This window comes from Pecten maximus, chromosome 14 (genome assembly GCF_902652985.1).
Source record: "Pecten maximus chromosome 14, xPecMax1.1, whole genome shotgun sequence".
Classification (NCBI taxonomy): domain Eukaryota; kingdom Metazoa; phylum Mollusca; class Bivalvia; order Pectinida; family Pectinidae; genus Pecten; species Pecten maximus.
In genome coordinates this window covers 9278052-9303169 of record NC_047028.1, presented here as the reverse complement: position 1 = coordinate 9303169, position 25118 = coordinate 9278052, and the positions used below count along the sequence as shown (strand labels likewise).

The 25118-nt window shown below is 35.0% G+C and overlaps 1 protein-coding gene across 4 annotated transcripts; it reads left to right on the top strand.

The window, feature by feature from the left end:
- The first annotated feature begins 1939 nt into the window (after positions 1 to 1939).
- Positions 1940 to 25118, top strand: LOC117342860 (sucrase-isomaltase, intestinal-like). Of its 4 annotated transcripts, XM_033905140.1 has the most exons (24): positions 1940 to 2052; positions 3053 to 3373; positions 3602 to 3815; positions 6517 to 6665; positions 6794 to 6962; positions 7577 to 7676; positions 8289 to 8407; positions 10745 to 10870; positions 11244 to 11375; positions 11816 to 11953; positions 15297 to 15416; positions 16713 to 16812; positions 17202 to 17328; positions 17781 to 17917; positions 18633 to 18667; positions 18907 to 19041; positions 19425 to 19573; positions 19810 to 19894; positions 20001 to 20057; positions 20206 to 20330; positions 21185 to 21273; positions 21506 to 21555; positions 22929 to 23087; positions 23741 to 25118. In XM_033905140.1, the coding sequence occupies exons 2-24, from the start codon at positions 3078 to 3080 to the stop codon at positions 23807 to 23809; spliced, it is 2880 nt and encodes a 959-aa protein (XP_033761031.1). In that variant the 5' UTR covers positions 1940 to 2052; positions 3053 to 3077; the 3' UTR covers positions 23810 to 25118. The 4 variants fall into 4 exon arrangements, with proteins under 4 accessions (XP_033761031.1, XP_033761032.1, XP_033761033.1 ...); XM_033905141.1 differs by lacking the exons at positions 22929 to 23087; positions 23741 to 25118 and adding an exon at positions 22452 to 22845; XM_033905142.1 differs by lacking the exons at positions 1940 to 2052; positions 3053 to 3373; positions 3602 to 3815; positions 6517 to 6665 and having other exon boundaries at positions 6851 to 6962; positions 7469 to 7676.

The following is a 25118-nucleotide window of genomic DNA, read 5'->3' as shown; positions in this document are numbered from 1 at the left end:
TCTATAAAATTTAAGTCATACCTTTTAACTTCGAGTATGAAGATTGACATTTATATACACTTTAAGAATAAACTAAATCGGTGGAGTGTGTATGAACGTGTAATTATGTACATATTAATGTAAAAATGCAGACCTATTTACAATTACAATTCATGCATAAAAATGCTTTATCATAATTGCAGTATGTCTTATAATTTCGTTTTAAGAGACATGTAAGATTTAAAAATAGCCTGATGGCGGTAATTACTACACCCTTTTATTGGGTGTTAACCCTTCAGTGTTTAAAGCGATCCTATTTCCACATAAACCCATCCCTCTAACACGATACGCCTGATTGATCACGCTACATAGGTATGTCTAAACACCTGGATACGGCCCCACACTCGCTGTTTGTAATCTATAATGTTTACCCCGAGTTTAAAACAAGTTATTCTATGTGTAAATTCTCTTGGCTACACTTATATCATTGTGTATGAAGTATTACAACTATTTAAGAATGTACCTATTTACATCTGTATTTAAGAATGTACCTATTTACATTTGTACCCTCGGACATCTCTCGGCAGGGTGCTTTGAATAACAAAATTTCGTCATTTCAATTTTAATCACAAAGGTTCGATTACTTACTTCTTAATCCAAATATTATAAATCAAGTTCATGTTTCTGGTACAATATATGGTGCACTGCTTCAAACTGTGGACAAAGGGAGGTAACTTTGTTTAACTCTCTGAAGAACATATTCACCAACACATATACTGAAACTTGAGTGTTGTGATACAATGTACTGATTCAGAATATCGGTTTTCATATAAAATATGTTTATAGTCAAACATGGTAACATCACAGTATCAGAGTATAGTATACAGTAGGGAAAATAGATAATAATAAAGTGTTCCTATCTCCTGGAATATGAGACGGAGGTAGCTCAGAGTTCAGCTTAATAGAATGTATGCATAGGAAAACATATAATTATATAGTGTTATATGTGTATACTTTCTGCATGCGCATACAGAATTTAGTCAATTTACCAATTAAATGTCCGTTTGTAAATGTATGGATGCATATTACTTGCAACTCTCATCAAAGGTTCACAAGGGAATGTTCAAATGTGACAGAGCAGTTTTTATATGAGTTTAACATTAGATAATAGAATTGAATCATGAAGTTGTTTCGTCCTTCAAAGACTAATGCTTGAAAAAAAGTGGGGAAAATGAGTTCCTGACACCAATGGAAATGGTGAGATTATGAAGATTCGGATAAAGACATACAATTTAAGTAGACCTAAGTACATGTGCATGTGTTATACTTCTGTTTATTTTCATTGGAATTGGTGTTAATCCTTTTTTCCTTCGTATTCTATTTTATTGTCAATGACTTTGGATCGAATGATAATTTATTACACACAGGTATTATTTCTGCTTCTGCCTTCGTCATTAAACATAAATCATTCTGTAAAATTGCATGTTCGCAAGCTGAATTAAAATTGCTGTTTTCCTTGGGTTTACAATTGAGGAGTCTCCGTCAAGCCAGATTGTACTACTGTGGGGCTCCAACATTAAAGAATAATCCGGGCGTCGTGTTTACAAGGTGAGAGCTGGGGGATAAATCACCTAAATAAACATTCAGATTTAATAGAGGGGGTAGACAAATTACCAGTAAAATATCTGTTATCTATGTGTTACGTAAGGAGATCCTGTCTCCGAATACTGAGGCGTCGTTCCGTACTTATGGCTTACCTCCCCTCAACACTGTGATAGGTACACCTCCCCTCAACACTGTGATAGGTACACCTCCCCTCAACACTGTGATAGGTACACCTCCCCTCAACACTGTGATAGGTACACCTCCCCTCAACACTGTGATAGGTACACCTACCCTCAACACTGTGATAGGTATATATTGATATATATTTGACCTGTTACATCTCCCAGACATTTCCCTGGTATTAGAGTCACAGGAATTCAGATAATACGGCGTCACGTGAAGCTATATTAACGGGAGTCGTCAGACACATCTAGGTACATCCTGTATGTTGACGTGACTTTTATTCTGGTGAGTATTTTTATAAATATTTTATGCAGTATATCATTTGTTAATATTAAGTTTTTATAACATAATTGGCTGGTTATCCAGCTTATTTACCTATGTATTATTTTGCATATGTATGTATAGTTTATTTACCAGCTAGCTAAAGCTGTCAACTAAAGAATTCATATCTGACAAAATTACCTAGCCTTACCTTGATATCATTTATCTTGTAAATTACGACAAAACATCACTTATATTATAGACCACCACATACTGCCGGATGTAACTTTAAAAAAGCTCCTGCTAACGCTTCACACGTGACCACGTTCATCACTGGTTCACTTGTAATGTCACGAAACAAATTCAAACTATTTTGCTCATTATTATGATTTTCTGACTCAGAAGATAACGATATACATTCATCGTATCTCGTCAGTCTAATTGACGAGCCAAGACAGGATTTTATGACAATTAGCTAAATAATGCTTATGTTAGGTAGGGGTAGGGTTATGTGTCTCCAAAGATTTTTTTTTATTTATTTATTTTCCTTCTTCGATTATTGACTATTGAAAAACCACAGAGTGCATTGTCTGTGATAGCTAATAGAGGCATTAGCCTGTTGCTGTACAACCAATGCTATACGGATTTTCCGTTTGTTAGGATTTATATAGAAAATAAGCATTAAACTGTAATTGGGATTTGGGCTTATTTGTTATGAAAGTATTACGTATGAATTAACTAACAGTGTCTGTTGATATGTAGAATGACACAAGTTTTTCTCCCATTTGTATCAAACTCGCGAAAGTAAATTCAGTGTGTGTGGTAAACAATGATACGGGCCAAAAACCACGTCCTTTGTTAATTACATACATATCTGGTTTCTGGGTATCAATTGATATAAGCGTCGTCTTAAAGTCATCTACGAAATATATATTTGCAATACGAACCATTGATTTTTTGTATACTGTAACCTAATTTGACTTGGTCAGTACCCTGTTAATTACTGTTTATTTTCTCTCTAAAGATAATGGTACCAACGAAACCTGAATATGCCAGCAGAAAGTAAACACAAATCACGTGGCCCCGGCCGATGCCTGTCATGCTCAATTTTTCTGATTGGTGTCATAGCAGTAGCCGGATTGGTGGTGTCAATTGTTACGTTTGTGAAACTATCGAATGATCAAGATAATGCCGTCACAGAGACTGAAGTGCCACCGATGGTACCTGCTCAAAATCTGATGACATCAACACCGACGGCCATGTCTGTCCCGGATCCAAGAACAGAAGCCGTGGTAGCATGCTACCCAGAGAGAAACTATGGCCAGTCAGAATGTAAAAAGAATGGGTAAGTCTACTATAGAGTATAGGTGACGTATGTTTGTTATTTTATTCTTTCCATGAATTTATTTACTCATCTAAAATTACTTCTTTTTCTTATCAAGCAGTTTCCTTATCAACAGGTATAAGTCACGGGAAAAGGGGTTCCGTTTGCTAAATCATTACACACGCACCTGGTTCAGTGAAATTTTTCGTAATTTAGAAATTACTGTTTAAATCCTTATTTGTGTTCCAGATGTAAATGGCTAGAATCAAACCATCCTCATGTCCCCTCTTGTGTGTTTGACCATACCGCTGGCTACCTGATTGTCTCTAACGATAAACATTCTTCCACTCGCCTTTCCGCAACCCTTAAAAGGGCGGGACTAACCCATATGTACGGAATGGAGGTTCGTCAGCACATCAAGGTTACCGTGGATATGTACGGTGAAAACATGTTCAGAATACATGTAAGTTTGTCAAAATGTTACATTATCGATTTTATATTTGCTGCACTTGGTATATTTCACTCTACCAACCAACCAACCTTATGGTGGCATGGATCTGCCATCACATAACGAGATAATTTTGTCAACATAGCGAGATAAATATACCATATAGCGAGATGAAACAACCGACATAGCGAGATAATTTAATGCATTTATGAAGTCGCTATCTCGACATCTCGCCGTATTAAATGCTGCTACTGACATGTTTTTTTTCTTGTCAACGTCACGTGACCTCCATTCGGAAGTTCAGCGCGCCAGTGCACACGAGGCTTGGACAGGGATAATCCTAACATTTGCCATAGGTATCTAACATTCTTAGTTTACCTGTTTGATGTAGGTGTTGGGCCGTTCAGCTTCCCTGTCCAAGCCTCGTGTGCACTGGCGCGCTGAACTTCCGAATTGGGGTCACGTGACGTTGACAAGAAAAAAATCCATGTCAGTAGTAGCATCTAATGCGGCGAGATGTCGAGATAGCGACTTCATAAACGCATTAAATTATCTCGCTATGTCGGTTGTTTTATCTTGCTATGTCGTTTTATTATCTCGCTATATAGTATATTTATCTCGCTATGTTGAAAAAATTATCTCGTTATGTGATGGCAGATCCATGCCACCATAGGTTGACCTATCTTAGGCACCAACCATTTAACTTTAGCGATTTTTTTTGAAAAAAAAGAGTTTGTTGGCAGTTTTGACGGAAAAAAAAGTTTGTTTGTAAATTAGAACTAAAGGTTTGCTCCTTTAATATTATAAAAAAGAGTTTGATTTGATGCATGAAAAGATTGAAAGAATCCAAAATTCAAAAAATTCTCGGGGGCGAATACTAGGTCATAATTGTTTTTAATATCTAAACATGTGTAATTTGTGAACTTCTTCATAATTATATATTCAAAACTATTGTGTAAAACCTATTCTTACAATAGCATAAAAAAGTGATTGTGATGTATTCAATTGTTGTTTTATTTCAATCTGCATATATAACAGCTAGTATTGCTTTATTTTATTAAACTTGTTGATCACCCCTAAAACACTAAATTATCTCCCTTTACTAAGTGGGTCATCAAGATATTTTGCTGATATTTGACATACCTTAGATCTGTATCCTTCTTATCAATTAAAAGATGGACTGCTGTACAGGATGAATGATCAAATTTCATAAACTGATATAGATAGCAACGGATGATGAAATCACAAATATTAACACTTCATTTTCAAAACAAATGAAATATTCACAATACCATTGGAAAATTAAAAAAAAATTAAGCATTAAAATGGAAGTTAAAATATTAGTTATTAGACTTTGATATAGGTTAACGGATATGAAAAAAAAAATTGTTGCTGAAATGATTTGACAAAAACAAAAGTTTGTCTTTCATTCTAGGCAGAAAAAATAAACTGTTTTCCACTGAGTTTGAAAACAAATTGACCCTGATAAAACTCCCCACCCCTTGATGTTAAATGGTCGGTGCCTTACGAACAACACAATGCAGTACTATAGTACTACTTTATCACGTCTAATTCGTTTTGTAACATTATTTCCCTAAATGCCATTGGTTATCCTGAGGTCAGAAGAGTGTCACGTGCGACTATCTTCCTGGAATTTCAGTAATATATCCCTTTAACATTACACACATAAACTGTACTCCTTTATTGGCTTGATTTGGAAGTAGTCTACGTACTAAAACACAATAGGATCTGTCCAGTACGTTGTCCTTGACTTATTGAGTAACTTTTTTTTTTTTTTTCTCGCTATGTTTTAATCCTATTAACATAATAAGATCATTAAATGGGGACGTGTCTGTAACCCTCGAGACAAACTTGATAAATAAATGACAATGCTACATATTTAGGTACGTAACAAGTACTTCCGATAAATATTATGTTGGAGTATATCTGTGTTGCCGTGTAACGTAAGACAAGTTGTTACAGTGTTAACTTGGGTCAGTAGATAGATCCCTGGCCATAAGTGGATACATTCCGTCGTTGTTAGAAGGTATGGCATGATGATATATCCTAAATATCAAAATAAAGACAGGTACCATATAGGATATTTAACGCGTGTGCTTATGTGTGTGAATGTATGACAAAAAGCCTGACACGTCTCTAATACAAATTCTCGATATCTGACGAACCTAAAACGTTTGTAAAGGACAATATTATATCCAGTATGAAATATTGTCCATATGTCCATTTTTATAAAGTTTGGGCAATACGTATTGACTATATGGAAAACATACATTAATGGAGCTAAAATGACATTTGTTAATTGATTTCCAGAAATTATAACTATTTAGAACTTATAAAAATATCATATTTTTATGTTATGTGAAAAATAAATCTTGCCTCTGATTGCATACTTTATGATGGCCACAACTGTTGATAGGACGATCTCAACAACACCAGACCAAATTACCTGACGAATACTCCACTTTTTCATGTCAAACACGTTATGATTTACACTGGTGAAATATTACACCACTATCACATTAAGATGGCATGTTCCTCAGGACTGCTATATCGTTGTCGATAGTTACATCCATTTAGGAAAATGTCCTCATCGTCTAAAATATACATTATTTCTTAAGGTGTTCTACATAAAACCCATTTTGAGGTTCAGTTGATTTGTCCTCCTAACTTTTTCCTGAATTGTTCTTTGCTACAGTTCGCCGCAAACGATTCATGGGAAATACCAGACGAAGCCCTAAATATAAACAAACCTACCGGAAGTACCAATAAACAGTATGACGTGAAGTTTGTGACGTCACCAATCTTCGGAGTTGTTGTGACCCGGAAATCGACTGGTGCTGTAGTGTATGTGATAAAATTCCTTTCAAAGAATCAGAACGTTTTATAATGCTGAATGTCTATCATAATTATTGTTATAAATAATGGGAGTAAATACAATTTAAAAAAAAAAAATCCATGTTTCTTGATTTCAGATTTGACACATCCGTTCCAGGTTTGATATTTACTGACCAGTTTGTACAAATTTCGACCCGCCTACCATCCCCTAATCTGTACGGGTTTGGTGAACATCAACACAGACGATTTAAGCACGACATGAATTGGAGGACCTGGCCAATTTTCACAAGAGATGTGGCACCCGTGGTAAGTTGATACAATATATGCACCGCTGACTGGTGAAAAGACTTATATAGGCTTACTGTTTCCGTTTGTATTATTTATACAATAAATCTGTTGAAATGAAATGAAATGAAATGCACCACTGGCTAGGGTATGTGCGTGTTGTGTTGTACTTGTTTAATGCAATGCACCTACTACGTATTATTATTGTACGCGGAACAAAACAGGCAAGATAACAACATACACATGTTAAGTTGTTTACAAAGAAGGTTACTGCCCAAACAGTGTATGCTCTGGTAAGGTAATAAATGTGTAAAAAGTGTAATAAAAAACACGCCATGTTTTGTATAGATAGCACATCGTGAAATGGTTTGCTGTCCATATAATTAACCATGTAATGCTGATAATCGAATCTCCTTTTACTGTTATTGAAGGAAGCGATAACCTGTCGTTTTTTTGGCTGGAAAACTCTGCTGATAGAGGGGATCAATATGTACGGTGACTATCCAGTATTGTTTAACTTTATTTAGGACGAGGGGATCAATATGTACGGTGACTATCCAGTATTGTTTAACTTTATTTAGGACGAGGGGATCAATATGTACGGTGCCTATCCAGTATTGTTTAACTTTATTTAGGACGAGGGAATCAATATGTACGGTGCCTATCCGGTTTACATGAACCTAGAAGATGACAGCAAGGCCTCGATGGTATTCCTTAAGAACAGTCATGGGATGGGTATGTCAGTGTCTTTCATGCTCCTCACATGTGGTGCTATGATGATTTCATGTCACTGATGTAGTTTATACCCACCACATGTGGTGCTATGATGAGTTAATGTCACTGATGTAGTTTATACTCACCACATGTGGTGCTATGATGAATTAATGTCACTGATGTAGTTTATACTCACCACATGTGGTGCTATGATGAGTTAATGTCACTGATGTAGTTTATATCAACCACATGTGGTGCTATTATGAGTTAATGTCACTGATGTAGATTATTACCACCACATATATGGTGACCTCTGGTCTCAATATTCATTATCGGTATAGTTAGGGACTATATAAGGTTATGCTGACAAGTTTCACTGTTATACATTGTATTCACGGTTATCGTGAGTGTATTTTATCCCCCTTTAATATAGTTCCTAATCAATATTGCTGATGTTAAATGTAGACGTAATTTGTGCCCCCTACCCCCAACCAAATGGCATAAATCCCATACCCTTTGTGAAGAAATAAAAACTTTACTTTACTTGCAACAAAAGTTGCATCCACTTCTATCATTAAATTCCCCTGATATTTATCTGTACATAATACTGATCCATTCGTTTGTGTACGTAAGACGTGGTACTACAGCCGGATCCTTATCCTGCCGTCACCTACAAAACTCTGGGTGGGAGTCTCGACTTCTATGTATTCATGGGACCTTCACCCCAACAAGCCGTTCAGCAGTATACTGAGGTAAGAACACCGAGCACTAGACACAAACTTTATAAGGTATTCCCTGCTTCCGTCGTGACGGACATTGTCGGTTCACACATATAGTATTTTAACTCTTTTGCATCATGTAGGTACTTTTGTGATTCTTGTTCCTGTTAGGTACACAAATCGACTCCTCAGCATTGTACCGGTATATGTCGATATGTCCATTCTCGTGTCCTGGCAGGGACGTCTCCGATTAACTATACGCTTTCCATGTTCTACCTGTACCTCTTGGGATAAAAAAAAATCAGCATATCTCTACTACATGTATATACGTGGTTATGAAGCATTGTAAGATAGGACCTGGGAAACCCTTGTTTGTGGACATTGCTCTTTCCTTGCATGGTCTTGTCCTGTCCTAGTTGCGTTAGTGGTATATTTGAGATATGAGTTGTTTGGATTGGTTGTGACTTGTTATCTCGCGACTTGAGAAATCACGTCACAGATTGACAGTTGTTCGAAACCCGAGTATCGGTCCTTTAATTTATATATGTCATCTAAGGAATGTCATTACAAAGTATCAAATCATAGATCAATAAATCCAAAGGGAGGAATTCCTTACGAAATATATTTCCATGCTGCACTTCCTATTGCTGTATTTGTACACTAAACTACTGATGCTTAAATCGTTCTATTATTCTTGTCTCCTTCATTCTAACCAACTTACAAAAGTTACTCATTTTTATTTTGTGTGATGAAGCTGTATGTCATCATTAAATAAAAGAGGTACACAACCGACTCATTTCAAATCATTATAAAAAGACACTCCTTAATGACAAAATGGCTACTATAATTTTTCTCTATGTCAAAGCCAGTACGTTAATACTGGTTGATCTTTTGTTTGTGTACATTTCTGGTGTTTTTCAATCTTAGTAGATAAAGTCATTGGTACATAGCATTCTCTGTAGATAATAAATAACTTTATTATGTTTTTCAATCCTAATAGATAATAGCTTACCAATGACGCATTATCTTTAAATATTATATAACTTTATCCTATTTTTCAATCCTAGCAGATAAAGGCAATGGTTTCTAGCTTACACATGACGCATTCTCTGTAAATAATATATAAATTCATTATGCTTAAATCCTTATAGATAGCGTCATTGATACATAACTTACACATGACACATTCGCTGTAAATAATATATAACTTTATTGTATTCTAGTCGATAAAGTCATCGATACATAGCTTAATGTATAACTTTTATAAAATGCTATTGGTAGACCGATGACGCACTCTCTTTAAAAATGTATAACTTTTGTAACAGGCTATTGGTAGACCGATGCCACACTCTCTATAAAAATGTATAACTTTTATAAAATGCTATTGGTAGACCGATGACGCACTCTCTGTAGAAATGTATAACTTTTGTAACAGGCTATTGGTAGACCGATGACACACTATCTGTAAAAATGTATAACTTTTGTAACAGGCTATTGGTAGACCGATGACGCACTATTTGTAACAATGTATAACATTTGTAACAGGCTATTGGTAGACCGATGACGCACTCTCTGTAACAATGCATAACTTTTGTAACAGGCTATTTGTAGACCGATGACGCACTCTCTGTAACAATGTATAACTTTTGTAACAGGCTATTGGTAGACCGATGACACACTTTCTATAAAAATGTATAACTTTTATAAAATGCTATTGGTAGACCGATGACGCACTCTCTGTAAAAATGTATAACTTTTGTAACAGGCTATTGGTAGACCGATGCCACACTCTCTATAAAAATGTATAACTTTTATAAAATGCTATTGGTAGACCGATGACGCACTCTCTGTAGAAATGTATAACTTTTGTAACAGGCTATTGGTAGACCGATGACACACTATCGGTAAAAATGTATAACTTTTGTAACAGGCTATTGGTAGACCGATGACGCACTCTCTGTAAAAATGTATAACTTTTGTAACAGGCTATTGGTAGACCGATGACGCACTCTCTGTAAAAATGTATAACTTTTGTAACAGGCTATTGGTAGACCGATGACGCACTCTCTGTAGAAATGTATAACTTTTGTAACAGGCTATTGGTAGACCGATGACACACTATCGGTAAAAATGTATAACTTTTGTAACAGGCTATTGGTAGACCGATGACGCACTCTCTGTAAAAATGTATAACTTTTGTAACAGGCTATTGGTAGACCGATGACGCACTCTCTGTAAAAATGTATAACTTTTGTAACAGGCTATTGGTAGACCGATGACGCACTCTCTGTAAAAATGTATAACTTTTGTAACAGGCTATTGGTAGACCGATGACGCACTCTCTGTAAAAATGTATAACTTTTGTAACAGGCTATTGGTAGACCGATGATGCCTCCTTACTGGTCCTTAGGATTCCACTTGTGTAGGTGGGGCTACCAAAATTTAACCGAAGTTGAGAATGTCGTCAGTAGGAATCTCTTAGCTGGTATACCTCAGGTCAGTATTGATTATCTTCAACTACTTTCTGTTTATTCTCTACTTATTTGTGACGCAATGAAATTGAAAATGTTTTGGAGATAATTTTTAAGGGATAAAAATATGTTTGTAAAAGAAATTGCCGTAGTAAGTACCTGTGTCAGTTCAAAAAGACTTTCCATTTCATTAAAAAAAAATGAAAAAAACAGTCCTGCTTACACGAGGCCAAAAGTCAAATACAGGTCTTACCAGATAGAACAAGCAACATCCCAAGTAGAAATATTTTCAACCAGAATCACTGTGTTGTATAAAGCACAGTTACATTAATATAACGTACATAAAAAGTAACTGAACGAACTACATGTATACAGAAATCTACATTCATTCATAACAGGATGTACAGTGGGGAGATATCGACTTCATGTACAAGAAATTTGTGTTCACCGTGGATAAGGAAACCTTCAAAGGTCTGCCTCAGTTTGTCGACTACCTTCACTCCATAGGGAAGAAGTATATCGTCATCGTGGTCAGTACAATTTTATACACTGTGTTATGTATTGCTGTGTATTTGATCATACTGTGGGAAAAACAGAGACACTTTAATTGCTCTTTGCTTATTTATTTATTTATCTATCTGATAGTATTAGTATTGTTATATTTTATTAATTTCAAAAGAACAAAAAGTTTGCTAGTTCAACACTCAAATGATATCCTTTGTTTCCTATAGAAACTTGGGCATGTCATGACCGTGATATAACCCTTGATGAGCATCTCTAAATAGTTCAAGCTTTGTGAAATGCGAAATCAAATTAGTGCCTTTTAATACACCTGTACGATTTACTATTTCATCCATAATGACATGAAAAAAACCCTATTACAGTTTTGACGAGCGTATATTTTACCGATGACGCTTTGCTCTGCGTGCATATAATTTGTATTTATGGCATTGATTAATTTGTCACACAGGATCCCGGTATAGGAAATGATGATAAAATCGTTCTCGAGGCGGCCAACAACAGCGCGGGCTACAACATGTACGAGGATGGAAAAACAGAAAACATATACGTCAAAAAGGCTGATGGCCAACACGACTTCGAAGGAGAGGTAAGAACAACCATGGCGAACGAAATCCAAAGATGTCACGTTAACTATACGATCAAATATATAATACATTATTACACAGCTTATTAAAATAGTACAAACACAGATAGAGGCAAAGTATAACCTATCATCAGAATAGGACAAACACAGATAGAGACAAAGTATAACCTATCATCAGAATAGTACAAACACAGATAGAGACAAAGTATAACCTATCAACAGAATGGCACAAACACAGATAGAGACAAAGTCTAACCTATCATCGGAATAGTACAAACACAGATAGAGACAAAGTATAACCTATCATCAGAATAGTACAAACACAGATAGAGACAAAGTATAACCTATCATCAGAATAGGACAAACACAGATAGAGACAAAGTCTAACCTATCATCGGAATAGTACAAACACAGATAGAGACAAAGTATAACCTATCAACAGAATGGCACAAACACAGATACAGACAATGTATAACCTATCAACAGAATAGGACAAACACAGATAGAGACAAAGTATAACCTATCATCAGAATAGCACAAACACAGATAGAGACAAAGTATAACCTATCATCGGAATAGGACAAACACAGATAGAGACAAAGTATAACCTATCATCAGAATAGGACAAACACAGATAGAGACAAAGTATAACCTATCATCGGAATAGCACAAACACAGATAGAGACAAAGTATAACCTATCATCAGAATGGCACAAACACAGATAGAGACAAAGTATAACCTATCATCGGAATAGCACGAACACAGATAGAGACAAAGTATAACCTATCATCAGAATAGCACAAACACAGATACAGACAATGTATAACCTATCATCAGAATAGCACAAACACAGATAGAGACAATGTATAACCTATCAACAGAATAGCACAAACACAGATAGAGACAAAGTATAACCTATCATCAGAATGGCACAAACACAGATAGAGACAATGTATAACCTATCATCAGAATAGGACAAACACAGATAGAGACAAAGTATAACCTATCATCAGAATAGCACCAACACAGATAGAGACAAAGTATAACCTATCATCGGAATAGCACAAACACAGATAGAGACAAAGTATAACCTATCATCAGAATAGCACAAACACAGATACAGACAATGTATAACCTATCATCAGAATAGCACAAACACAGATAGAGACAATGTATAACCTATCAACAGAATAGCACAAACACAGATAGAGACAAAGTATAACCTATCATCAGAATGGCACAAACACAGATAGAGACAATGTATAACCTATCATCAGAATAGCACCAACACAGATAGAGACAAAGTATAACCTATCATCGGAATAGCACAAACACAGATAGAGACAAAGTATAACCTATCATCGGAATAGCACCAACACAGATAGAGACAAAGTATAACCTATCATCGGAATAGCACAAACACAGATAGAGACAAAGTATAACCTATCATCAGAATAGCACAAACACAGATACAGACAATGTATAACCTATCATCAGAATAGCACAAACACAGATAGAGACAAAGTATAACCTATCATCAGAATAGCACAAACACAGATAGAGACAAAGTCTAACCTATCATCAGAATAGCACAAACACAGATAAAGACAAAGTATAACCTATCATCAGAATAGCACAAACACAGATAGAGACAAAGTATAACTTATCAACAGAATAGCACAAACACAGATAGAGACAAAGTATAACCTATCAACAGAATAGCACAAACACAGATAGAGACAAAGTATAACCTATCATCAGAATAGCACAAACACAGATACAGACAATGTATAACCTATCATCAGAATAGCACAAACACAGATAGAGACAAAGTATAACCTATCATCAGAATAGCACGAACACAGATAGAGACAAAGTATAACCTATCATCGGAATAGGACAAACACAGATAGAGACAAAGTATAACCTATCAACAGAATAGCACAAACACAGATAGAGACAAAGTATAACCTATCAACAGAATAGCACAAACACAGATAGAGACAAAGTATAACCTATCATCAGAATAGCACAAACACAGATAGAGACAAAGTCTAACCTATCATCAGAATAGGACAAACACAGATAGAGACAAAGTATAACCTATCATCAGAATAGCACCAACACAGATAGAGACAATGTATAACCTATCATCAGAATAGCACAAACACAGATAGAGACAAAGTATAACCTATCATCAGAATAGGACAAACACAGATAGAGACAAAGTATAACCTATCATCAGAATAGGACAAACACAGATAGAGACAAAGTATAACCTATCATCAGAATAGGACAAACACAGATAGAGACAAAGTATAACCTATCATCAGAATAGGACAAACACAGATAGAGACAAAGTATAACCTATCATCAGAATAGCACAAACACAGATAGAGACAAAGTATAACCTATCATCGGAATAGCACAAACACAGATAAAGACAAAGCATAACCTATCATCAGAATAGCACAAACACAGATAGAGACAAAGTATAACCTATCATCAGAATAGCACAAACACAGATAGAGACAAAGTATAACCTATCAACAGAATAGCACAAAACACAGATAGAGACAAAGTATAACCTATCATCAGAATAGCACAAACACAGATAAAGACAAAGTCTAACCTATCATCAGAATAGGACAAACACAGATAGAGACAAAGTATAACCTATCATCAGAATAGGACAAACACAGATAGAGACAAAGTATAACCTATCATCAGAATAGCACAAACACAGATAAAGACAAAGTATAACCTATCATCAGAATAGCACAAACACAGATAGAGACAATGTATAACCTATCATCAGAATAGCACAAAACACAGATAGAGACAAAGTATAACCTATACATACATGTAGGTGTACTGTTTCGGTCACTTGGCAGCTGACATTCGTGTATTCGTCGTCCGTCCATGTAGTTCATAAATTGTTACAGATTAACCTATTCCCGAAATATGTTATCAAAACTTACTAGTACTAGATTCTGCTATGGACCACGTATTCTCAGAAGCATTTAGTCATTCAATACGAAAATTGTGTTTATATTCAGTACAACAGTTGAAAAGAGAGGAAACTGTCTTGTAAACAAAACATATCAAGTTCTATATACCGTGGCAAAGAAAGTCGGGGAAAATCAAATCTACAAAGAGACAAATGGAAAAATATAACGAAACAACTTAACATGTTCCGTTAGGGAAATTTGACGTGATCTAACATGCTATAATGCTATACGTATTTATCATGCATTTCCTAATGTTGCTGTAGAGTTCGCATTTGACTAAGGAAGGTCAAACATACAGCTGTGAGAATATGGAGCCTTTATTTGTGAATTTCAGGTCTGGCCAGGTCGAACAGTTTTCCCAGATTTTACCAATCCAAAGACATCATCTTGGTATGCCAAATGGATCCGATATTTCCGTAACAAGGAGAACGTATCGGTGGACGGACTATGGATTGTGAGTATTATTATTGGTCCTCTGAGCCTTTGTAGTTTTAACCACATCTTGTGTTCCTGTCCATTTACCATTTACATCTAGTATACAATATGTCAGTAGTATCACTTGCTGATTAGTTCACTCCCTGACTTTTCGAATTTACTTTTTTTTATTATTTTATTCCGAGGCGACATGTTATCTATTAGGTTGGTTAAGGGTTCAGTCGATATATATGTGTAACTATGACGATAATTCCATTGTTTTAAAGTATAAATACTTCCATCGGTTTACCTACTGAAGTCAGGCCAGCTACAGTGTTATGGACGGTTATTTCTCCCATACACAGGGTGACCCCGTGGTTGCTAGGGAGAGGACAAATATGTCTTTTCCATGGTAGATGAATATAGCTAGCTTACAGTTGCTATTGCGTCATAATATGAAATTGTTGACATTACGGCATTGTGATATTTCCATGACGTCATAGAACTGTTGTGAATGGGGATCCCTACTCAACCTTAAGATCTTTGATTTTGACGGACTAATTACACGTGAATGAAATTTTGTTTATTGATGAGTATTTGAGAAAACATGGATCTGTTCCATGGACAGGGATATATCAACCCTTGTGTAAGAGTTTGGTTGACAGCAATCGGTAAGCCTCGTGCTAAATAGTGAAACTCTTACATGAGGGTTAAGATATCATTGTCGATGAAACAGATCCATGTAAAAATAATATAGCAGGGAAGATACTGATCAATTAACAATAACATATATGGTTGTGTTCGATTTTAAACATATTACACATATATACATAAATAATTTCTTATTTAAGATACTGTACTATACTTCATATGCGTTATGTAGGGATATTCATTGATTGGAAACCACAGAAATAGATACAACGACTGTAATTTTATTCCTTCACCACTATTTATAAAGTAAAGGATATCCTCAAAGCTATCTGCAGTAAATAAATTAAACCATGTGGAAATATACACCCGAACTTCTTATGTGATATAGTATACTTTTGAACTGTCGTGCGATGGTCACAGCATATATAGACATATAGACAATATATATATATATATATATATTCTAATGGGCTATTTCATTCATTAAACTTAGATTTGAATGGTGAGTGTCGACGATGAAGTGGAGCACGTGTTCAGTCTGGAACACGTGTTATGGTACATTTATCATGGTTTCCATACAAATCTATATTTGTTATTCCGTTTCAATGTGGATAAATATTATTCGCTGTTGTTTTTATTTAGCTATCTTGAGATTTAAACAAAGGCGTGATTTCCTTTTTAATAGGATATGAATGAACCAGCGAGCTTCAGCTTTGACGATAGGAACCTCCCGGACAGCATGAAGTGTGGTAACAATACCTGGAATAACCCTCCCTTTATGCCACGTAAGTGTTCAGTCATCTGTGTATGGTGGCATCACTGAAGTTTGAGAGTGTATTTGATAACTATCACTGAACTGGGGTACATGGTAAATTATTTACATAGGAAACTCAGAAACTCTTGACCTTAAGATTTGTGATCTTAAACGCTGCATTTGATTTGCAAATTGCTTATTTGTGATAGCTGAGATATGTTATGGCGCTGAGCTTTTTACCATACAGGTATTTTAGAGAGTTATACAACACTCCTTCTGTAATAGCTGTTTAACAATACAGACATTTTGGAAGGTAGTACCGGAGACCTGTACATGTCAACTATGTTCCTTTGTATGCGTCCTGTGATGACACTGTGGTGTATTTTTTTAATTATTTGTTTATTTATTTTTACCATACAGACATTTTGGAGGGTAATACCGGAGACCTATACAGGAAAACTGTGTGTATGGACGCCAAACAATACTGGGGGGACCACTACAGAGTCCATAGTTTGTACGGTCACTCACACGCTATGGCTACGCATGCGTAAGTAGCGACGTGACTACACCGTATTACAAAATATCCGTCAAAGCATGTACACGTACACATCCTAATGCAGAATTATATTTTGTTCCGTAGTGTCTTTTTGTCTAGATAAAGAAATATTGTTGATTTGTTATTTTATTTATATTTAATATTGTGCATTTGTAACCTTATTTGGAAGAACATATTTCCTCATCATGGCTTAAATAATGACTGTTGCATTTAAAATCAATTATTGTTAAGGTTTAATTCACTGACCATACGATATGTATATATAATCATATTGAATCCTTTGATTGAATTCACACATGGTTATTGATTTATATTTATTATCTGTGTAAACTTACCATTGTATTTCAGTAGCTAGTATTTGTCTTGAATAGTTTAGTTGTGATCATCAAGTGGCAATATTACATCATTAGATTGAAGAATATCATGAATTGATATCTTTACAGTGCCCTTAAAGAGGTGATGCCTGGCAAACGTCCTTTTATAGTGACACGGTCGTCCTACCCAGGAACATCTAAATATGCTGCCCATTGGCTGGGGGACAATCAGAGTCAATGGAGACAGCTGCCCTGGTCCATTGTCGGTACGGTCGTGACGTCATAGTGCATAAAAATAAAAAATAAATGTTCTTGCAATGATATTCACTCTGATGCCTGCATTCCATAATATGGTCAAAACATGTTACCGAAACACAATTTATGGTTAGAATACGCACTGACATTCAAGCAATGATTGCACAGTTTTGATATTCTGGTAACCCAGAAACTTGTTTCACAATTGATGTAAGATAAGGTTCATCGTTTATATCTGTGAACACGGGGACCGCGTTGGCTGAGTGGTTAAGGTGTCCCGACACTTTATCACTAGCCCTCCACCTCTGGGTCGCGAGTTCGACACCCATGTGGGGCAGTTGCCAGGTACTGACCGTAGCCGGTGATTTTTCTCTGGGTACTCCGGTTTTCTCCACCTCCAAACCCTGGTACGTCCTTAAATGACCCTGGCTGTTAATAGGACGTTAAACAAAATAAACCAAAATCAAATAAATGAAACCTGTGAACATTTACAATTATAGAATCAAAACTTACTAATGGTAAAGTTACGCCCTATATTATTGACTTTTATTTACTATATTGAGATCGGGTTTGTTGACATTATATTGAATTTGACACCTGAAAATTGAACAGTTCGACATACAACTGCATACATTATTGAATTTGCCCGATTGAAATGCTCATTAGGATTTGAAATACCGCTATGTGTGTTGTCTACAGATGATGAGGTTTTAAATTATGTTACAGGAATACTGGAGTTTAGCATGTTTGGATTCTCCATGGTATGTGCCTTTTTTTTTTTTTTTTTTTTTAATTTAATTTTATTGGTTTTTTTAGAAGAGGAAGGAAACTTATTCTAATATATGAAAATTGAAATATGTATTAAGAAATCATTAATACGGGAAAATATTTTACACGCTGATTACAATATTGATATTATTTAATCTGCATTATCTAAATTCAGAATTATTTACTTTTAAGTTTTTGTTAATTATCTCTTACATTAACTTCATGTTTGAAGATCGGTGCTGATATCTGCGGATTCTATTTTGAAACAAACTACGAGTTATGCCTTCGCTGGATGCAAGTTGGAGCGTTCTATCCGTTTTCTCGAAACCACAACGCTCGAACAGATGACGATGGTAAATTCTTCCGCGTAAGTGTCTTTAACACACAATTGATATACACAATATATACTTGCATTCGTTAACATCATATACCAACGCACTGTTTATGTTTCATGAGAGAAAACCGTATCTAATCTGGTGCAACTAGTTAAATAGTTCTCTATAGTTTCTAGCCTTTTAGATACTTTGCCTGAATTTAATTATTTGACCGTTATTTCAAACGATTGCGCAAATATAGTTTGGTGCTGTTTTAAATATATGTCTTTATTTCTTGATTTCTTTCGATGAAATCCGTTCTTTTCGTCCGAATGCAGGCGACTCATAAAATAGTGAACAATGTTAGGAATACGAAATATAAGGGTTATTGTTTAGGTTTATATTATATATGTATGTAAATGTGCTTCAATCCCAGGACCAAGACCCCGCCTCCTGGAATGAAGAGTTCGTGCAGATCACACGTCACATCCTGTTAGTACGGTACAAGTTACTTCCGTATTACTACACATTGTTCCACGATGCACACCAGAACGGCAAAACGGTGGCCCGACCTCTCATGTTTGAGTACGTATAACATACATTAAAAATGTACTCAGTATATGACGACCAACGATTTTTAAGGTATTGTGGATACAGATATGTTTTGTGGCAGTAATTTTTCTACAACATTAAAATAAATCGGCTCAAGACAAACGCGACGGGGATTAAAAAAAATGTTAACTTCAAAGCATACGTATCAAAAGTGTTTAAAAATGGTTACGCATAACATATTTATTATTTCTTTTTTTAACACAATTTAGATTTCCGGAAGACAAAAATACCTGGAACATTGACCGACAGTTCCTGATCGGACCTGCTTTTATGGTGACTCCCGTGCTGGAGGAGGTATGATTATTACATGTGAACCAATCAACATGCAGGTCACTTTTGCTAACTTAACTTATATAATTGTAAATTAGGAGACACTGATTTTGATACAATTTATTTGCAGAATAAAACAACTGTGGACGGATATTTTCCTAAAGCTAGATGGTTTTCCTATTACGATGTAAGTATTTATAGTACTAATAAAATAACATAAATACTATCAGATATTTATGCATTTATGCAATTGACCCCATACCTATTCATGTCCAATCGGGAAATCGAGCCCCGGCCGCCTACTTTAATGAAAAAGCACTTTGCTTTCATTTCAGGGTGAGGAAGTACATCAACCGGGTGCGATCAATACGTTTGATGCCCCTCTCAGTGTAATTAACATCCATATGAGAGGTGGACACATAATTCCTATGCAGGAGCCATCTAACTCCACCCATTACAGGTAGGTCACGTGATAGGACTGATATTAAGCATGAAGACACAATGTTGTTAAAAAGAATGACATATTTGTGTAGTAAACACTGCTAGCTTGTCTAAGATTGTTATAGTAGCAAATTGTTATTTTCTTTCGATTGTCGTCTGATCTTGTACATCCAATTTATAAATGTATAAGAATGACTTAGAGTAAGGAATCGAGTGCTGCACTTACGTATCTGATTATGTTAGAAACCATAAAGAAGTAAACCGTACCTTGTCTTAGATGGTTCGTCAAGAACCGACAACTTCAAACCCTCGCCTAATTATATATTTCTGTCTGATATACATGTATTATACCTAATGTGATATGATGCATAATATATGAATATTTTTCTTTTTCATTCATTGGGATGTGTTGAACTAGCAGCAGTTGATGTATAAGAACAGGTACTTAGGGATACACATCACAGGGGAAAGAATAATAGATAGGATATTCAATTTGTAGCATTAAGTTAAAGACTCTTCGATTGATCCCGGAACCAAAAACACAGAAGATAACACTTGGTTCTACACCGGTTCCCTCACTAGATACCACCTATCCTACACATACATTGTGCTCTTGTTGATGCACTCACCTAGCCAGGACAACCCAGCCCCAACCCAGTAAAAGGGAAGGGGCGATATATAGTTTTGTACAGTATACATCAATTATTCTCTGTGTCTAAATGGATATTATCAAATTGAGTCAGTTACCAGATACCTCTCACCTAGTTAATGATGACCGCAATCATTGGTTATCAGGCCAAAAGTTATTGTTTCTCATTGTAGTACAAATCATATTGGAAACTAAATGAAGTATTGTTTTCTTCAAATTTTCAGTCGTCAACGTGATTTTAGTTTAGCTGTTAATTTCGATGAGAACTTGAAGGCTAATGGACATCTATTTTGGGACGACGGAGAATCCGAAGGTATAAGATATCAATTAGATATAGTTAAATGGATCCACAATGTAATTAAAACCTGTATATAAATGCTCAACGTATTGAAGTGTTTATGTAAGGTTAACAAAAAGCGTGCAATAAGTACATGAGATGTTATATATGATTGAATCCTGCTAGTTTTATAACCATTGATCTTAGTTTACATTCATTGATCATTTGATGACATACATGTAATTACATTTTCATATCTTTATTACAGATACATTCAAAGATGGGCACTATCTTATGGTACATTTCAACGCAACTAAGGTACCTGGTGTTTTTAGCTAATAATTTATATGAAGTGATATTTATTTAGAATATAATAGGCAAAGTATGTCTTTGTGCTTCATCTGCAATAACAAAGAATGTACAGTAGTATACTAATACGTGGTGACAATGGTACAGCAGGTGCTTTTCAATAACTAACAACGAGGTACCGATCTTGTGGTAATATACACATTAGTAATTACGATACTTTTTCCTCACAATTAAAAAAACCCAAAACGTTATACATACATATACAGGTATGCACACATTTTGATCATACTCTTGCTGTGCATTCAAATATAATTATCTAATGGGAAAGTTTGGCAAAACATTAGTTGGAAACTACAAAAAAAAAAAAAAAAAAATACAAACGTATATATATGTACATAATTAGCGTTTAGCCAATTCTGTAGGGTGAAAACCTGGATAAAAGATATACAAGCTGCCATAACTATCGATTTGCCAAATTTGTAAGGTGAACACCTGGATAAAACATAATACAAGGTTAAATAACTAGCGATCTGTCCATTCTGTAGGGTGAACACCTGAATAAAAGATATAAAGCTTATATAACTAGCGATCTGTCCATTCTGTATGGTGAAAACCTGGATAAAAGATATAAAACTTATATAACTAGCGATCTGTCCATTCTGTATGGTGAAAACCTGGATAAAATATATAAAGCTTATATAACTAGCGATCTGTCCATTCTGTATGGTGAAAACCTGGATAAAAGATATAAAACTTATATAACTAGCGATCTGTCCATTCTGTCGGCTGAAAACCTGGATAAAAGATATAAAACTTATATAACTAGCGATCTGTCCATTCTGTAGGGTGAAAACCTGGATAAAAAATATAAAGCTTATATAATTAGCGATTTGTCCATTCTATAGGGTGAATACCTGGATAAAAGATATAAAGCTTAAATAACTAGCGATTTGTCCATTCTATAGGGTGAATACCTGGATAAAAGATATAAAGCTTAAATAACTAGCGATTTGTCCATTCTGTAGGGTGAACACCTGGATAAAAAGACAAAGCTTATATAATTAGCGATTTGTCCATTATATAGGGTGAATACCTGGATAAAAGATATAAAGCTTAAATAACTAGCGATTTATCCATTCTGTAGGGTGAACACCTGGATAAAAGATATAAAGTGTATATAACAGCGATTTGTCCATTCTGTAGGGTGAACACCTGGATAAAAGATATAAAGTGTATATAACAGCGATTTGTCCATTCTATAGGGTGAATACCTAGATAAAAGATATAAAGCTTAAATAACTAGCGATTTGTCCATTATATAGGGTGAAAACCTGGATAAAAGATATAAAGCTTATATGACTAGCGATTTGTCCATTTTATAGGGTGAATACCTGGATATAAACGTGATACACGATGGATACCCAGCAGCACGCACACTCAACATTGGTATGATAGAACTGTTTGGTTTAGTATCCTTCCCCGGTGAACTTTACATCGATGGGAATAAACTACCAACAAATCAAGTCAGGTTTAAATTTCGCGTAAGTATATCAACTATGTAATGGAAAGGTGTAGAACTAAGTATAGAGCAACTGTACTGTCTCCCGTACATAGTTTATACCATAAATGTGACCAGTATCTACATTTAGAGTGTGTAATTTGGTAGTAATGTATCCTCATATTGTTGATTACCAAAATAACAGTTCAGATGTACACCTGGGCATTAATATTCAGTTGAAACACATATGTCATATTTTTTTTGTATGTACTTTTAATACCTGTGACACGGTAAACATGTGTAGATGAATAATGACATTATAAAGGGTTGAATAAGACATAGACGCACCGTTTATAAACGGTTCATTTATAGATACACATACATCTTACCTACTTTTTTTATTATTTCTATATAAGTGGATAGTATACCAACATGTCATTGTAAAAAGAATGACAAACTGACAAAGTTATACAATATATTTGGAAAAGGAATATTTGTCAAATGTTATACTGGAATGTGATAAAAATGGCTTTATATCGGCCTTTAAACTATGGCGATGAAAGTGCGCATTGTTTTGTATATCTATGCATTGCATGGTAAGAATGTGTACAGTCTTAATTACTTATGTCGTGGTTTTCACATTTCTGATATTTCAATAATTTTCCTGACTTAAACTATCCTATCAATATTTTCCAGGTTGTCCAAATCGTCGATCTCGACATCAAATTGGCACAGAATCACACACTTACATGGACTGTGTACTAATGAACATCAAATCGAACAATTAAATAGTGCGCATATGTTCTGAAGTGTTTGTTTGGTGGGTTTTTTTTTACGTACATAAAATGCAATGTCATATGCATCCTCCATGAACATTACTCAAGATTGCCTAACTAAGAGAGTTTTGAATTACTGCTCTGAGCAGAATAATCAATTTCATGGAAAAGTATGGAGAAATCTAATTTGGTATACTGCGGTTAGGAATGATAATAACCGGAGAGAACTCTCCCTATCATGGGGAGTAAGGTATGTAAATAACCATCTTACCTACACTTATCGAATGTTGTCATTTATTTTGTTGATTTTCGTTGAATACTGAAATAATATTCTGAATATTTCTATCGCTGGAACTTCAAGTGTCATTTTTTAGGTAACGCTTCGCCTGGTGTACTGAACTTTAATTATCAAATCTGGGTGAGGCATTGATCAATTAAAGGAATGATAACAAAGGGAGATAACTCTTCCTATCATGTCGCTTAATCTCATGAAAATATTTATTTACACCATCAATCAAGATAGAAACATGGGTTGATCTTACTACTAAATTCAAGTTAGTATAGATGTTTTTAACCCAAACATTAAATTTAAAGAACACAAGTGTTTAGATAGATGTTCTTTCAAAGTGAAAATGATTAACGACATATCTAAATTGTAATGTTGTTTCTAAAAGAAAAGTAAGTAATGGAATAATTATTGCATAAGATATCAAGTTCGTGAATGCTTTAACTTCTTGCGCAATTTTTTATTCAATAAACTATTTGCAAAATAAGAATATTTTTGAAAGTATTGATACATGTATTGCGAATTGAATAGTTCTAGAATAAAATCATGATTCCAAATACGTCTATGTTGCAATTTTATGTAGATGGTGAGCCGTAACATTGAGCTGCTTTCCGTCCTGACAACAGGCGAAAACTGTATGATTTTTTTTTTTTTTTTTTTATGTATTTCAGTTAAAGGGTAGACATTTATTGTATTCCCATATAAATACAAGCTACAAAAGTATATGTGAAAATAATATCAATCCAATGTCATTCCTAGCATGTTGTTAATAATTTGATGTCTTTTGATCAGGTTTCAGACTGAAATGAAATAGCTTGCCAATTTTGCAAGAATTTCCTACCTCGCTCGGCACCCAATTTTTTTCACAGAAAAAAATAGGCAATGATAATGCATTCGTATTCTGTATCAATAAACTCACATTTAAATGTCTTCATCTTCATTTGTTTGAACAACCTTGTATACAACCTTTTATTGAGTAAAAGGTGTATCAAATAAAAGCTGTGAACCTGAA